This window comes from Meleagris gallopavo, chromosome 4, assembly GCF_000146605.3.
Source record: "Meleagris gallopavo isolate NT-WF06-2002-E0010 breed Aviagen turkey brand Nicholas breeding stock chromosome 4, Turkey_5.1, whole genome shotgun sequence".
Classification (NCBI taxonomy): domain Eukaryota; kingdom Metazoa; phylum Chordata; class Aves; order Galliformes; family Phasianidae; genus Meleagris; species Meleagris gallopavo.
The window spans coordinates 42668943-42686769 of NC_015014.2; the positions used below are offsets into that span (position 1 = coordinate 42668943).

The window sequence follows — 17827 nt, forward strand, 5'->3', positions numbered from 1 at the left end:
ATTAGAGATCAGCTCCTGAGTTTTAACTGGGTAAATCTAATAATCTAATATTACCTAATGGAGTACTTGGAACACTAAAAAAACAGTTCTTAATTGAGAACAAAGAAATGTTACCGATTTGGAAAAATAAGAATAAACAAACAATTGCTAATTTGTAATTGCTGTCTTAACTGTAACCCAGCACCCTGCCATTTAATTGCAGGAGGAGTCTCTTTAAAAGTTATATACATTTTACTCTATTGCATATGCTCATTTACTTGTCTTAAACAGAATTATATTCTTTTCACTGAAGTAATTAAAATTACCATCTACTTTCATTTTAAGACCACTGAAGACACTTATTGGAGACAGCCAAACCACCGAAGAAACTGTCTGAAGAAAGTTTTTACTTACTCTGTTGATGACTCCAACTCAGAGAGCGTTAGCCGTAAGTGAGTAATTGTCTTTTCCTAGGAAAATAAAAGCAAAAATTGTCCTAGGTATTACTGCAACATTCTAGGATAGCTCAAGTTAAAAATCTTTATATTTAAACCTTTATTTTAACACTCATCAATAAGTAATTGCATCTTTGCACATTCAAATTTTCAGGGTTTTTTTCTTTATTGAGAAAGGCTTGTCATGTCATCAAAAAAAGATGGGATCTCAATATATACCTTGAACTGCAAAGAGAGAAAAATATTTTTACTTTCTTGAAGTGTTCAGGAAACACGTTATCAGTAATAATTAAAACTTTATTAAGTTGGCAAATGACTTCATATTGCCTAGGTCTAAACATGGAGCTCTTGTGGTGCATACAGCTCTACCCAGGCTTTGCTTTCAAGGCAAAATGCCTCCCTGAAACTTAACAGCTTTGAAAATCCCAAGATAAGAGCGTAGAGTAGTACTTTCTCTGCACATACCTTATTAGCTAAGTTGTCATCTAAGCACGCAATTCTTTCTGTTTTTTCATCTACAGTTTCTTGAAGATTATCCTTTTCTTTGTCCAAAACAGTAATAGTACTTCTAAGCACATTGACTGCCTCATCCTGTGAAGTGCTCTTCTGGTTTAACCTATCTATAAATATCACAGTAAGTATTCTTGTCTTTAAAATAGGAAAGAAAGGTAAAAATAGCTAGTGATCACCTATTTTCTCCTCTAGCTTTACAATTTCTTCTTGAGCTGACTGAAGTTCATCATTTTTGAGAGACAATCGGTGCTGTAAGTCTTCCACAGTCCTCTGGAGTTGCTCATTTAAGAGGCTGGAAAATCAGTACACAATTGAAAGACATTTGGGAACTCTTAGTTTGCGTTCCTCAACTTGCGTCTCTTGAACTGCTTGAAATTCTGTAACAGTTCCAGCATAACCTCATGATGGGACTGTATGATAGCAATTAAAGATTGCTGAGACCAAAACCACTTCCTTGCTTTGGACCTCTGCAGCAAATCCACCTTAACACCATTCCAAAATGGAGCCATGGAACCTCTATGAAACTACCATGGTAAACTGAAACATTCACGTCCTCTGATTTTTCTTACTAGAAAAGCTTTTCATTTTTCCAGAATACAACGTAGCTGCAGGTAAAAGTTACTTTTACTCTATTTAGGACAAAACTTCAGAGGACAAAAAGGTGCTCTAAACAGAGCAATAACGAAGTGGAACCAAGTGCTAAAATGACTACGGACCTTTTCCTTATCTCCTGCTTTTTATAGGTAATGATGCTTTCTGCTAAAATTGTAAGGAGCCTCACAAGATATTCCAGCTCCACGAATTATGTCACAATTTTACAAACAAATACACTAATGGTTTTACCAACAAATAGCTTTTGAGTAATTTGGAGTATTATATAAACTTTGAGGATTGCTTCTGAACTTCATCTCTTTACAGTTATATAGTACAGAATAGTACTGCTTTGCCTTATATATGTTTTGGGTTTTTTTTGAAGGGGGGTGAAGGGGTGGGAGGGTATGTCGTAGTGTGGAGACAGACACTGGTTTCATTTGTAAAACATTCAAAACATCTAATCTAACAGCATAACCTTGCATCCAACGCTCTCATTTTTACCTAAATCAAATGCAAGATTTTCAAATGTCTGCCTAGATTTATTCAAATTTCTATTTCCACATTTTGTAAGGCCTTTTCTTGTCTCTGAATGAAATACCTGATGGAAGCTCTGAAACAATTTGAAGGACCAGCAGTGATCCTTCAAGTTTAAGTAGGCCTCCAAAACATTTATGTATACTTAATCCTGCACTTTTGAGCAAATAAAATCCCTTCTGACTGGACCTAAGGGTCATAAGATGCCAACATGCAAAAATGTCGTATGCTTTGGATAGTACTAGCATATAAAAGAGAGACAAGAAAAACAGCTCAAACAAGATTCCATTACAGAACGGCTCTCCATGAACTACTCAACTGTCAAATATCAATGATGCTTAACATAAAATCTTCAGTATTATTTACACCTCTGTAAAACTAGCACAATTTGGTCCTATGCCTACAGTTTGCAAACACATCTGTCTTCAATTTAGCAAACTGCATTTCTAAGTCCTTTTAGAACTTTCTGCTCTGCTACATTCATAAACAGAAAACATGGTTGTTGGAGGAAACCGATCTAGAAGGAGAAATTTTTCACTCACGGTTTGCCACAAAAACCATCGATATTTCTGGTCATTAAATACATCCAGGAGAAGTTTGGTACGAAAAGCTAAACCAATATTTTTTCCTTATTCATATTTACATTTCCTTCAGATTTTTTTTTTCAACTATCTCAACCTCCTTCCTAAGACCTTATCTCTGCTATGCGTGTAGAGTAAAATTATGTTACTGTCACTGAAAGATGATAGTATTTTGTATCAGACTTACTGAAGTGAGCAAAGTTCAGCTTTAAATTGAGAAGAATCATCAGATGTCTGCATAAGTTTATTGGACTTCAATTTTAATTCATTTTCCAAAGACTTTATTCTTTCTTTCAGGATAGAGATCGTACTCTTTAGTTCACACCTTTCCAACTCAAACTGCAATTAAAAAATAAAAGACATTACTGTTGAAGAAAATTTGGCTTTTAAGTAAATCGAAGTTGAAAAGAGATGAAAAAAACAAATTGCTGGAAAAAAATCTATCCTATTCTAGAATAAAAACTAGTTTGTTAAAAATGGACTTACTTGTTGAATATTATTTTCCAATTCTGAAATATCATGCTGCATCTTTGATTTTTCAAGGTTAGCCGCTTCTTGCTGAATCTAAGGTAAAAGCATTGGTTTACATGCAATGAATAAGACACGGATTTTCACTATGCATTATTTAAGTAATAGCTGAAAATCCACCACTGCAGTTATACATACACACACAAGATTTTAAAAATAATAAATTTAAAGTTTGATTAATTACAATGCAAATTTATATTTGGCTCTAATTTAATTAATATTTGTGAGTTGTTGCAGAAACATTACAGAGATACAGGGCAATAGAAAGGTCACAAGAATGTAGCACGTAAAGTTTTGAAGATGGTTTTTCTATCACAAAGAAGCACATACAAAAATATTCTGTGATATCTGTACTCTACACTTCGACACTTCAAACCCTTTCCTCTACTGCCACCCTACCTAGGAACTGTGATTACCAGGATAATTCAGACAGTTCATCCAGTTCTGCTAAATGAATTTGAAATCAGATAGGAATAGAAGTTACTCAAAAGTGGAACTGACAGTCATACACAAATACGGTGGCATTTAAAAGCCTTTTCTCACTGTAAAGCAATGCAGCTAAAAAAGTCTCACCTTTAACTTTTCTCTTAGACTTTCCTTTTCTGCCATCAGTCTTCTAAAGTCTGCCAGTGCAACATCTCCATCTTCTCCCATGTGACTTTGAGAAACTAAATGATGCTTTGCTTCTCTTCTCAGCCTGTTTAATTCACTCTGAGACTTTAAAAAGTTTTTACTTGTTAGCATTTGTGGATTGCAATTAATACAATGTATACACTGACAAAAAGAAAGTTCCAATGCCATTATCACAATAGAAGTGCTATTACAGTCTATTTCCCTAGATAACTAGAACACATTTAAAATCACACAGGAAGCATAACAACTTATACTGCCAACATACTTGAAATCCTTCTGCCGTTCCAAGCATAGACTAACTTCACTTCGTTTTCTCATAATTTAGTTACAACTTCTACCTAGCCTGTATCTCTACCCAACTTTCTTACCCTTTGTTTTTATTCTCTCCTGATCTTTCTCATTTCCAAATGCCAGTAGAATGTTAGGATGACTCTGAAGTTAATACATGAATGTCAGAACACACAATTTTATTAACAAGTTAAAAAAAAAGTATATGTAAGTATTTATTTTATTATTCCTCATATTTTCTAGTGGGCCTATACTCAATTTCTATTATAATGTGGAGTTCCTTCTTTTTGAACAAGCAATAGTAAAGTAAGTTTGAATTGGATATTTCAATGCCAATTATAAAGATCTTCTTACCTGCTCATAAAGAATATTTAATCTGTCTCTTTCAGCAGTCAATAGCTTGACGCTGGATTGAATTTCTATCATATGCTTTTCAAATCTGTCTAACATGGACTGTAGCTCATCCCTTTCTCTAGTGATCAATCTCAGATCTTCACTCTGCAAAGTGATTTATAAAATTGAGGTTAAAATATACTAATTAGATAATCGGACACTTAAGTGTTACAAGAAAGAAAGAACTCACATGATTAGCAATATATGAAAAACATACATAATACATTTTAATTCCAAGAAACGTGGCATGACTAGTATAATTTAACCATGAGAACAAACTGTTAACCAGAAAAAGCAAACCAGGTAACAATACTTCAAATGTTGTTTCTTTAATATCCATTTATTTTACACAAATTGATCAATATATAAATCAACACTACTGTAAAATGTGAAGAGAGAAACAAAAAACAAGCTCACTGAAATTATTCTAAGTTAATTTTTATGCTAAGAATGCAATCTAAAAAAGTAAAAACATTTATTGCTATTGAAAATATATTTGGTAACTCCTTACATCATCTACAGTACTCCATAATTTTTCCAGCCTGTATTGACAATAGGAATGTTACCTTCTCAGGAGTCCTACGACTTGGGCTAGGTCTTCGTTTTATCATTTTTTGAAGATACTCTAGTTCTCTTTTATAATAATCTCTGTCATCTTCTAAAGTTTTGACAAACGCATCTAGACGAGATGGAGATTTGTCTCCTAGAGCTATACCGTATTCTAATCTCATTCTTTCTATTTCTAGGACAAGTTCCCGTTCTGCAGAAAGAGAAATAAAAACAACTGCAAAGAAAGCTTAATTTCATCAGAGACATTTGCATTAGGAATGGACTAACATCCAGTAACTGCCTGGGCACAGGATCTGCTGAAATCAATGCAGGGATCCTGGTTTATCACTGCCTACACATGAATCAGCAGTGTGCTTTGGAACCAGTTGAGGACTAGCAGTAGAGTGGACTGCGTCAGTGGAGATGGAGACCAAGAGATGTGATTATTTCCTTTTACTTAGGGCTTATTAGGTCACATTTACAATACTGTATCCAGTTTTGTTCCTTGCAGTACAGGAAGGATCTTGATAAACTTGGGTGAGTGCAGGAAGGGCCTCCAAACTAGTCTAGTAGCAGAATACTTGCCCTGTGAGGAATGGCTGAAGGAACAGGGTTTGTTCAGCCTATAAAACAGCTCATGAGGGCCTTCAGAGCTGCAGACAATACCAAGGAGTTTACAGGCAAGATGGAACCAGTTTCTTCACAGGTGTGGGTAAACAAGGGAAAGCAATCTATCAAGCTATTTTTACAAGCAATAGAAAGAAAACATTTCTACATTGAGCATAACTAAATTTTGGAAGTAGTTGCCTAACAAGACTGAGGAATCTCTGCCTGTGGAGGTTTTTAAGGTCTGGACAAAAGTCTTAAGAAACAGTCTGAAGTCACTCACTCAGAAAGACTGGATAAAAACAGTATGGGATAAAAGAAATTACTTTGTAAGAAACTGCCTTATTACTATTAGGATGCCATGTGGGACTACAATTCAACTGTGAAAGCTGAATTTTTAAACATGCTTTTGAGATAAAATATTTCACTTAAATAATGATTGAGGACCTATAGACTACTTTTTTCATTTATCTATTAGTGCTTTTAGTCCCTCAGTGTTATTAATTGTATCTTAAACATATAAGACATTCTATTTCAAAAATTAAAGGAAGATAATTTGCAGGAATCTACATTTTATCATTTACCTTTTATTTCAAAGTTCTCTGTTTTTTCTGTCAGCCTCTGTTTCTCTTGTTCAAGCTGGTTTAGCAGTAGTTCGAGATTCTCTTTATCATCTGCTTTTCCAAAGAGTTCTTCACTCAATCTCTCATTCTGTCGACGACATGAGCACAACTCCTAAAGTAACAAATATTACAAAAATTTAGAAGTGCCAATGGAGACATCGGAAGAAAAGTTAATTACCTAACATTTTGTTAAGCCACTAATATTCAACACTGTTTACTTTCATGTAATCCTGATGTTTTATGTAACATTTTAACTGAATATTGTTGCCATTAGGCAACAACTCTTACTGATTTAAGCATTACTTCTGACACAGTTAGCAATCAGCAGTGAAACAAACAAGACTCACACTTGTTTAATTCAGCCGCTAACTCCAAGAAACCAAACCAGAAGTACAGTGAGATGTAAACACGGGAAAAAGTAGTAACTAAATCAAGAAATATTTTTAAATGGAACTAAGTAATATTGTTGATGTTAAACGAGATCATAATGCTGTATCTCAATCAACTCAATCCTGCAGCTAATATGCCAAATAGCACTTAATATTTCCTATAATTTGGTGCTCTAAAAATATTTTCATGTTTTCAAGTTCACTAGAAACACTAAAACAAAACATTGCATGCAACCAGCACACAGCTTATTACACACTGAAAATAGATGGTTCAGGAATGGGTCATACTGCCGTGAGGGCTATTAAGCTTTGCTTCTGACTAGGAAAGTAATGTGTAATTATTCATATATTAAGAGACAAAGTAGATCCTATATTAAAACCTCTTTGGATATCATTATTAAATTTTAGTAAAAATGATCATGTCATGGCAATTAAACTTCCAATAGCAAGAAAAATAACAAAATGTATAGTAAGGATAGTAAAGCATGCGGCCTACAGAGATTTCTTTCCATTTATTTTCACAACATGATGTAGCTTCTTCAGCTCTTACATGTATTACATTAGTTTGATAGAATTTTGAGATACTACAGAAGTTTCACTTAAAAAATAATGAAGCACTGCTGATTTTTATGAAAGAAACATGAACGGCAGTATGATAAAAGTATTACAAAGAAAATTTAAACTGGAAGAATTTTTACTTACTGACTTAAGCCTCGTTATTGTGTCTTCAAGATTCTGTATTTCAATATCCTTTCTTTCAATTTCCTTCTGTCAACCAAAACAAACTTTATTTTTAAAGTTACGTATTCAAAACACCAATTCCTTTGTTATAAAAATTAAGGAGATTGGATTTTAAGAAACAAAGTATAATTAGTTCCTGTAAACTGCAAAATTTTAGGTTCACACATACATTAAAGCTCCTATTAATTGAATGTGCATAACACTTTAGCCATAAACACTGATTTTGAACAAAACAACTAAATGAATCACTCCATGACTCCTCACAAAAAAACTATCCATACACTCCTCACTGTTGCAAACATCTATTACGTATCAATAGTTTAAATACCTCTGAATTTTGTTTTATACTGAGCTAACAGAAAAAGGAAGACAGACTGCCCCTTAATTGAATTAATCTCACCTAACACGGTAATAAGACGTAACTGCTGTAATTAATCTTTTAGTGAGAAATTACGTATATGACTACGTAAACCAGAAAAAATATTTTCAACGTTCCTTTAGGTATCCTACTGCAGCTAAAAAAAGTCAAAATTGAGGCAAATTAGAGAAATTTCATCTAAGAGCTTAGAAGATCCTACCCGTAAAACACTGATTACCTTTGCTTCTCCTATTTCTTTATCTGCAGTTTCAAGCACAATTTCCTTATGTCTTTCCAACTGCTGTGCCAAATGGTCTATTTCATTCAGTTCTTGACAGAGTTCTTCATTTTTATTGCTTAAGTGCACTACCTCACTAGTCACATTTTTTTTTGTGTCCAAGAGGTCTTGAATGCGATTTTCAAGTTCTTTGTTTGACTGCTGAAGATATTCAACCTAAAAGATATTTTTCATTACAACTTTAATATATATTATTTAACTAGGTAGTATATTTTAGAAGATAAGGAGGAGTGTCTGCTATCGCTGTATCTATATATTAAAAGTGATATCCTGTTAATAATGTCTAGACTTCATGTTCTTAGAAAACAATAAATATCAACGTGCAAAAATATTATTTTTACAAATGCGCATGGTGAAAGAATTAATTACTACACTGATCTTTACATAGGCTCAAAAATCCAATGTTTATCCTGAAAACAATGTACTAAAAAGCAGATATCTGCACAGAAACCTGTCTTGGGCACCAGTCCAGCAAACTCAGCGCACTCAGTGTTTCCCCAGATTTCACAAGATTTGAAGACAGTTCCTTCCTTCTATCTATCCAGTATACTTGCTAGGCTTGGATTCACTGTTAACTCTTTCATAGAAAAGGAAGATTTACAGATCACGTTCCCAAGACCTATCTTGCCTTCAACACGTCAGCATCTTAAACACAACATTCCAGAAACACTGTTTTTACCATCATGCTATTCCATGCAATTATAGTTAAGAGAGGCAGAGTAAGAAGAAAAATAAATATCTCAACCTATCAGAGGTGCTGCACTTCCAATTCCACGTAACTTTCCTCAGTACTCCAGAAAGAAGTTCAGTTCTAGGCACAGAACACAGTCTGGGTCTTTTTATGGTTGTAAATGCTACTATACAGAATCGATCCATTTACTGTCAGAGATTAAAAGTGGTAGATTGGCACTACGCCTGAATAAATAGCCTTGATGGCCCCAAATCTGCTTTATGCAGCTCTGAAAATATAGTATAGAAGCCTGAGCTCACTTTGTATGATCAATTTATCTACAGCACAACTTACTAATTCAGGATCACTTGAAAACAGCAGTACTGCTTACAAGTCATAGCTCATACCATATTTTTGCATCACTGAACCACTGAAGTTAATGAGCTCTGCAGCCTGGCTCTCTGTGACCCTGTATATGATACACAATCAGTATCCACATGGTAAATACATAGTATAAATTCAGAGATAGACTATACTTCATCTGTACTCCAGTGTGCCTTATTTAGATTCAGAAATCTGAGACGAATAATGTATGCATGCTAACATGCACAGTAAACACAACATCCTTATTCCTAACCTTATTATTTTCTTACAAGTCTGTGTTGCAATAAAGGTGAGGACCATTGGAATTAAGAGGATTTCCCACTATCTGATGAGATTACTTGCAGACTTTTTGGTAAGTATATATACCAGAGTTAGTTCCAAAGACATAAATAGAATGTACACATATACATTTTTAAAATAAAATAAGTAATTTCAAACTCAGTCAAAACACTGTATCATACAGAAATTTCCTGAATACTCTGATTAGTATAAACAGATGTGCATACATTAAATTCTATACAAAAAACAGGCTCTTAAAACAAGAAATTTCTTTAGACAAGAAACTCACCACCTAAAAAGCAAAGTAAGTTAAATTTATTGATTTTTATCTAATACTGAATTTTCTTTTTGAAAGAAGATCTAAAAGTTGTTTGTGGATTGTTTTTTAATTGCTATTATTTCTTATTTTGACTAATCAACAGCAATTCATTCATTACCTGCAAATTTAACTGAGCAATAAGTTTCTCATTACTTTTACTTCTTGATTCCAGAGAAACTTCATGAGAACGACCACCATCCACTGCTAGCATTAGGCGTTCTATTTCTTTGTCTCTAAGCTCAACCTTTGAAGAAAGAAAACCTTCATCATCTTCGACAGCACTTAACAGTACCTTTGTTCTGGTATGCTCCTATGTAGCGCTCAGTAAGAAGAGATGTCTCTAACAATTAAATTTTTAAATTTAGTATTCAATTTTCTTGAATTCCGCATTTTTCTGAACAAAGCGATTTCTCTGAAATAAAACTAAACAAATAAAATTTATGGGAGAGAAAAGAACCAACAACAACAAAATGGAACAAGTCCTAGCTGATTATTCTTTTGGAGAGCAACCAAAGAATTTAATTCACCAAGATGTGACTGAAAAGATGTGTCCACTACTCCTCAGATATTGAAAGATACATCAAGACACAAACACCTGATGCAATTCCCTCATTTATACGTATTGTACTGTCTTTTTGATCCAATCTAATTAAAGAGCTGTAAGATCTGCTGTCCATGAATTAACCTCTGAAAAATAAAAATGAAATATAACCAGTCCAAACAATAAAAAATTATTCTAATATATCTGTGGATCAAATTAATTTTAACCAGTGGATATTTCTACACTAAAAAAACCCTAGATGTACAAAAAATTGAGCTTATAATCATCAACTACTGTTTATTTAATGTAACTTCTAAATAGGTAAATCTATAAGCTAAGGAAGTGGAGTAACATTTTAATGTTGCTGCTGTCTTCAAAGCTATAAATTCAAAACAGCATAGAGGAAAGAAAGAATTAGAATAACTAATTGCATTTTATAACACCTACAAGGTTAAAATAAAAATAAAATTATAATCAAGGCTATTACAAATAATTAAAACAAAAAAAGAAAACAAAATAGTGAAATAAATGTAAACATACCTGCTTGCTGTAATTCTTCTTTCCATTTTCTGATATCTCTAGTTTTTCCTTTAACTGTGTCACTTCTGACTGAAGTTCTTGTATTCTGAAACATAGCAATATACTGTTCATGTAGATTCACGAATGAGCCCTCCATGCACAATAATTGAATGCTGTTATTTTCTCTTTGCTCCTGAATGGAAATATTTCACCAAAAAGAAAACTGTTTTGCTGATACAAAATATTAATATAGAAGCTATTGTTTGAGATACTGTGGCAGGCCAATCTTGCCTTGCTGTCAGACCCTCACTCAACCGCTCACTCCATCTCCTGAAAAGGACAGTGGGATAAAGACTTGAGGAAAATTAATTTGTTAGCAATTGAGTAGGATGATAAGAAACAAAGACAAATCAAGACCATCTTCCACCCACCTCCATTTCCTAGGCTCAACCTCACCCCTTCATTCCCCACTATTCTACCTCCTGTCCTCAAGAAGTTGCCCCCCACAGCCAACTCCCCTAGCTTTATTGTTCAGCATGTCACCAAAGGGTATGGGACATCCCTTTGGCCAGTCTGGATCAGCTGTCCTAGTGCTGTCCCCTCCCAGCTCCTCACTGGCAGGGCAGCATAGGAAGCTGGTATGTCCTTGGCTCTGTGTAAGCACTGCTTAGCAACAATTAGAACAATGGTGTTACCAACATTGTTCTCATCTTAAATCCAGAAGACAGCACCATACTAGTGACTAGGAAGACAATTCATTCCATCCCAGCAAAAAATAGGACATTGTTCTTTAAAAACTGCTTCAGCATGCATCCTCTCCAAGGATTACAGTCCTTCTAAAATAGACAGCTGCAGCATGGGTGCCCCACCTCACAGTTCCTGCCATAAAATCTGCCCTAGTATGTGCTCCTGTCCATGGGCCACAGGTCTTGCCAGGAGCCTGTTCCAGTGTGGCTTTTCTTTCCACAGACTGCAGCCTCTTTCAGAGCATATCCACTTGTCCTCCCTCTAATAGCTGCCTTTTTTTTTTTTAACTTGTTCTCAAGTATACTTTCACAGAAGCACCATTAGTTTGGCTGATGGGCTCAGCTCTGGCTATCGGTGGGCTCATTTTGGAGCCAGCTGAGGGCAGCTGTGTCTGGAACAGAACAGCCCTTGATCTCCTCTCACAAAGGCCACCCGTGCAGCTTCCTCACTAACAAAACCTTATCAAGTAAATCCACTTACAGGCATACTCAGAATAAGAAAAATTGTATTGAACTTTTTGTAATGTAGGTTTCCAAGCCAAAAATAGTATTACATAAGTGCTAGCCTTCCACTATAAACACAAAAGATCAGTTTCCTCCTGCACAAAATGTTATGTCTAGTTTTTTTCCAGAATCCCTTACTTAACATTCAGTGCAAGAGTAAATCCTGTAGAGAAATCTTAACATAAATCTCTTAAGGATATAAGTAGCGTATTAAATATCATTGCAACTTCAACAGAAGCAGCAAGGTCAATCGCTAAGTAAAATCCTATTTAAGAACTATAAAGTTCTCAAAACATCATGAAACCTTTTACCTCGGGCAAATTTGAAAGGCAGAAGGAGGTGTTGAAGTCACAGCAGCAGATATTTTACACCTAACTTTAACATGTAAAAATTCTTTAGATTACCGATTGTCAGCCACCTGAAGAAGGTCTGCAATGTATGGGTCCTCTGGCTGAGGCACTGGATAGGCACTAACAGCTGATGGAGGGACAGGCTGGTCTATCTGCATGCGTTGACGCCTGAATGGGATGTTTCTTTTTCTGCCACCTGAAAAAGCCCGAAGTCCAATAGCTATTACATGATGTTAAAGCAAGAGAGTCTTCACCTTTTATACAAAGTGCAATTCTATATTTATTCCACTCTTTCCGAACTGATATAAAGCATCATTTTAACCTGAGTGAAATAAGTTAATAAAATTTGTACAATCTAGACATCATTCCTGCAGATAGCACTGGTTTTGCTGAAGTTCAGTTTTAAAATAAGGAAATACACGAAGTCTAGTACAAGTCATTTGCTCCAGTGCTTAAGTCTCAAAATAGTCCACAGCTTGAACCTGCTGAATCTGTAACTGATTTACCTTCCTTCCAGCTTAAACACTATCTATATGCATTAAGATTTTATTTATTATATTTAATGTATGTTTAATAATAATGGCTCAAATAAAGCCTTTGGCTTTTTAAAGAAAACAAATGCGCGTTCAGCAACAGAGAGAGAAAGCAACAAGACAGAAAACAGGGGAATTAAGGAGAAAGGAAAGGAGTAGATTTACTAACAAAGGAAAGGATACAAAAGCAGTGGTCATTTGGCACTGTTAACCAGTTCCCCTAGCAGTTCATGAAAACAACTAAAAAAAAGTTAAGGTAAAAGATCACAAAAAACATTTTGTTTTCAAATTTGAGAGCCATTTCATGACTAGCTTAACTTCTGTGACGTTTACAAGTATTCCTTTTCCTTCTATTCTACTACCACTTGTATCATAAACATATCGAGCAAAGTAGGTCATTTGGTTGCATAGTAGCATTATATTTTAAAAAAGCAAAATATATTTTACAGAGGGAAAAATTACTCTCCATCAAACAAATAAGTATGTGAAGTTTTTGATGCTACAGCATGGAAAAATCTTGTAGGACTGGTGGAAAGTAGTTAAGTATGAGGGAAGGCAGCAGAAGTGTAACAGCATCTTTGATGCAAAGAACATAGAATATAGAAAGGTATGAAAAAGTATGATTTTTTTTTCTCCCCACTACATTATTATTTCTCTCAGATGCCAAAAAGATGGGTAACATCAAATGACTTTGAAGGAAATAATTAATTTTACAGTACGCTTTCTGTTATCGCCCTTAATTTGAAACAAAATGAAGAAAAATTGAAACAATGCAAGAAGTAATTAACCCAACAGTAATATCCTTAGCATCTGAAGTTAGTAAAAAAAAAAATCTTTTAAAGCTGTATGCTTTCAGAAGGTTGGACTTTTTGCCTGCAGATGTAGTTTGCATCTTGCTATTTTTTGATCTTGTTTAATAAAAATCTGAATTACTCACTTACATAGCATCAGTTAGCTATCAAAACACTCATGCATATATTAAAAAAAAAGGACTAGATTAGGAGTAGCATTAAAAAATGGAAATAAAAGCCACTGAGCAACTGTGCCTTTCAGCCACGCTTTAATTCAATAAATGCTTTAATTCTAATGAATTCAAGTTGTATACAAATTTGTCCACAGCACAATTGATGAAATTTCTTCCATACAGAGAGGAAGACTGAATTCAGAGCCCAAAGTCTCAAAAGTTAATGTCATTCTATTAGACGATGTTATTTTACTTCAGTAATTTCTCTTCCTACGTGGAAAAAATATATGTATATTCTGAAGAGCCAAAAAAAGAAAGAAAAAAAAGCCAAGAGAAACATTACCTGGGATTATTTTCACTCACCAGGAGTTTGCACAACCGCTTGCAGATTCTTCTCCTGAAGCTGCTGAATTTTTTCAGTCTTGGCTTTGCTCTCTTTTTCTAGCAGTTTAATTTTATGCACATACTGGTTATTGAGGAATTTCAAGTCAGCTGCTTCATTTTCAACACTCCTTAAGCTGGCTTTCAAGTCTTCAAGGGAGAGAAAGAGCAATTTTATCTTTTTTATTCACTAAAATAGGTATGCAAATGATACGTATATTCTTTTCCCATAACGTAAAGTTTGTGAATACCCATTGGCAAGTTTACATATACCTACAGATGTATACCTATAGATGTACACATAAGCACTAATATATATTTTTTTAATTACAAAAGGAATATCTTCACATGAGCCTTAATCAAAATTAATGACCACTTATAAGTAGAACTACAGATAAATGAATCTACAGATTTGTCCACACTTTTGACACTGAAGAATTTTTAAGAAGTCTCATAATTTTCATATTACCTTTAATATGACGATCAGATTGCTCTTTCAGTTTTAATATTTCCAAATGCAGCTCATTATTTTCCCTGGTAAGTTTTGCATTCTCAGTTTTATACGGTTCTATAATAGCATCATAATTGCTGCATTCTTTTTCAATTTTTCCAGCAGATAACTTTGCACTGCGGAGGCTCTCTGTTGTATGAACAAGGTCACTAGAATCAAGGACCAACAGACAAGTTCAGAACATTATCACCCTCTAAACCATTGCTTCAAATATTTATTAAAACCTTAGAAACAAAACCAGACCACGTTAGATGTAGAACACTTAAGTTGCAAGAAAAACAAAGAGAACATTAAAGTAAGAAAAATACAAAGACAGAAATCATTTGCTTAAAAAAAGTATATAGGAAAGGACGGGAGAAATACACAAAATAAAGATATGGAGAAATTTACAACTGATAATTCAATAAACTCACTTGCTTCTATATGCATTAGACATTAACTATTACTAGAACCAATTTTTTTTTGCATGTTTAGCCAGATATAACTAGATTACTATGGAAATTATTATGTTCCTATTGCATCAAAGCCACGAAACATCAGAAACGTTAAGAAGGTGACAAGAAAGTTTATTTTTCTTCTATTATTATCCTGTGCAACAGCAAAGACAGCAAACTTAAACTTCTTTAAATGGAATAACAAACAATGGAGTTGTGAATGTTTTATGCTCAGATAGAGACAATGGGGATTAGTACACAACCAACTATAAGCATGTCTTCTAATTATCAGCAACAACTGTTTTGGCTAACTGGTAAGGTTAGAAAATTGACTTTCCCTTGACTGTAGATCCTTAGAAACTATCTTAACAATATAACCAATTTAAAATAAATCTTAAGATGTTCTTATAACCTAAGCAAACCCACTTGACTTTATCATATGCTGAAACCAAATGTTAGCCTTGAAATAAGATTGTTTGAAAATAATCTTTAGGCTAACTATTTTCCCTCACATAAAAAATAAAAAAATCAAACAATATCTACTAAACGAATACAATGTGTTTGTTTGTTTTGTTTTTTAATTAATAAAGAATCTCTTTTGGAATACCTAAAAAGCTTTTCCACCAAAGGTAAACTCTCCACTCCCAAGGGCTGCCGATAGCCCAGCTGATCCAGACGTTTCCTGAGGTTAACAAACTTCCGCTCCGCTGCTGTTGTCATTGTAAACACAGCTATTGTAAAACTGAGGAAAAAAAGGACATCTGCAAAATATCATCTGTTACAGCACTTGTCTCTTACAGCAGGAATAACACAGAAACTAGTAATGGAAAAGAAATTTATTGCATAATACATAAGCATACTCTGAGAATTTAGGTAAACTAAAACAGAATCATAAGGCAACCAAAAAGTTTTCAACATATTTACATATATTTTTTAAAATATTTGCCTTGCCAATTAATTGTTTATCTCTGAGCATTTCCTAACATCAGAAAGCATTCAAGGCCAGGTTGGATGGGGAGTGTGATCTAGTGAGTGGCAACCCTGCACATAAGGGGGTTGAACTGTATGAAACTTCAGGCCCCTTCCAACATAAGCCATTCCACAAGTCTATGATTTTAAGAGTACAAACACATGAGTTTTCTTTCCAGACCTGCACTGTGAAAAGATCTCTCTATAAAGATGACAAAGAAGTAGTTTCTGATTTCTTGAATCAGCCATCAGGGTAGCATCTTTCATAATCCAGATTGTTCCAAGAAAAACCTATATACTTTTTATCTTTCATATCTAAATCTTGTTTTTAGAATTTACAAGGCAGTACTTATATTTCTACTTTAATGTTAAGCATTCTTGAATTTGGGACAGCAGTGATTGTGTTACTGTAACAAGATCCTGTCTCACAGATCCATCTTATTACAGAAGTAATGTGATAATTCAAGCTCATCTTCTCCTTAAGAACTAGATGAGTTAAAAAATTAATTGCATTTGTTCATCTGCTTGATTTAAGAGCATATGTTTTGTTAAGAAAAAGGATTTTTCCACTAATCACCGTGAGAGAGTTTCACAGTAACAGCAAGAATAAAACTGCTTTACAGCAAGTAAGGGAGTAAAGCTTTTCTCCAGTAACAATGCTTGTTTGTGCTCCAGTATGACCAAAAAGTGGATACAGGATATTGTTAAATCACTGAAACCAACATTTAAGTGAGGTGTCATTCTTAAATGTACTCTAGGATTAAGAGATACCAAGAACTTTTAGGATGAATCACTGTCACGCCTTTCTGCTTCCTTAAGATTGAGAAATTCAGATCAATTCATTATTACCACTTTAATTAAACAAGAGAAAGTATTATCTTACATTCCCTGGAGACACATTTGATAACAAAATTAGTCCAAGAAATGGGTTAGGTCATTTGTGGTGTAGGTCCGAAAGATGTAAAGGAATTAAAATAACCAGAAGAGCTGGGGGTTGTTGCTTCAGAGTGCTTGCCAGACAGTAGATTCTTTAAGGACAATAACCTTTGTACAATCTTTCACACAGGAGAATAGAATTAGAAAGACATTATGTGCCAGTAATTCCAAACCCAGCCCTTACAGATAACCACAGCACAAATATCACATCCTAAACTCAAGGCCTGTTCCTAGAGCTTATCACATCACTAAGCCTTCAATAACCTCTTCATCAGGAAAACACGGTTTTCTGGAGATACAAAACGCATGTAAGAGCGGCAGTACAGCTTCAGTACAGCCTGAGCTCAAGCCAACTCAGTATCCCGTGCCTCTGATAGCGACCACGTTTACAAATAAAAAAGCGTGAGCAGCAGGATCAGATCGCCGTGTGGCGAGGCACACGAACACCGCGCTGCTGCCGGCCCGCTCTGCGCCCACCTGCCCCGCCCTTACTCCTCTCCTCGCCGCCCTCCCTCCGGCTCAGCCTTACCGACACGCTGCTGAAGGTAAATTCTTCCAGGGTAAACCACGGAGGAGACGCCGAGACGTGTCACCTAGGCATAGGCAGAGCCAGGACAGAACGAGAGCCCAGCGGCTGCCGGGCCAACCCGCGCTCCCCGCGGTCAGAGCGCATCGGGCGGCAGCGGCCGGTTCTGCGGCAGGAGCCCCAACAGCCCGCGTAAGGC

General features: G+C 35.0%; 1 protein-coding gene across 6 annotated transcripts in view; it reads right to left on the reverse strand.

Moving 5' to 3' along the window:
• CEP135 (centrosomal protein 135) overlaps nt 1-17821 on the reverse strand; it is a 33954-nt gene extending 16133 nt beyond the window's left edge. For 5 of the 6 annotated variants that reach the window (XM_019614835.2, XM_019614831.2, XM_019614829.2 and 2 more), the window contains exons 1-18: nt 17632-17821; nt 15805-15939; nt 14722-14912; nt 14235-14402; nt 12429-12570; nt 10796-10880; nt 9833-9958; nt 8003-8218; nt 7368-7433; nt 6238-6388; nt 5065-5258; nt 4460-4603; nt 3758-3901; nt 3143-3220; nt 2844-2995; nt 1124-1239; nt 900-1054; nt 394-449 (exon numbers count right to left, since the gene is read on the reverse strand). In XM_019614835.2, the coding sequence (XP_019470380.1) occupies nt 394-449; nt 900-1054; nt 1124-1239; nt 2844-2995; nt 3143-3220; nt 3758-3901; nt 4460-4603; nt 5065-5258; nt 6238-6388; nt 7368-7433; nt 8003-8218; nt 9833-9958; nt 10796-10880; nt 12429-12570; nt 14235-14402; nt 14722-14912; nt 15805-15917 (2297 nt within the window). In that variant the 5' untranslated portion in view covers nt 15918-15939; nt 17632-17821. Of the gene's footprint in view, nt 1-393; nt 450-899; nt 1055-1123; nt 1240-2843; nt 2996-3142; nt 3221-3757; nt 3902-4459; nt 4604-5064; nt 5259-6237; nt 6389-7367; nt 7434-8002; nt 8219-9832; nt 9959-10795; nt 10881-12428; nt 12571-14234; nt 14403-14721; nt 14913-15804; nt 15959-17631 lie in introns of all 6 variants that reach the window. The other variant, XM_019614830.2, reaches the window with a different exon arrangement.
• Nucleotides 17822-17827: the final 6 nt, after the last annotated feature.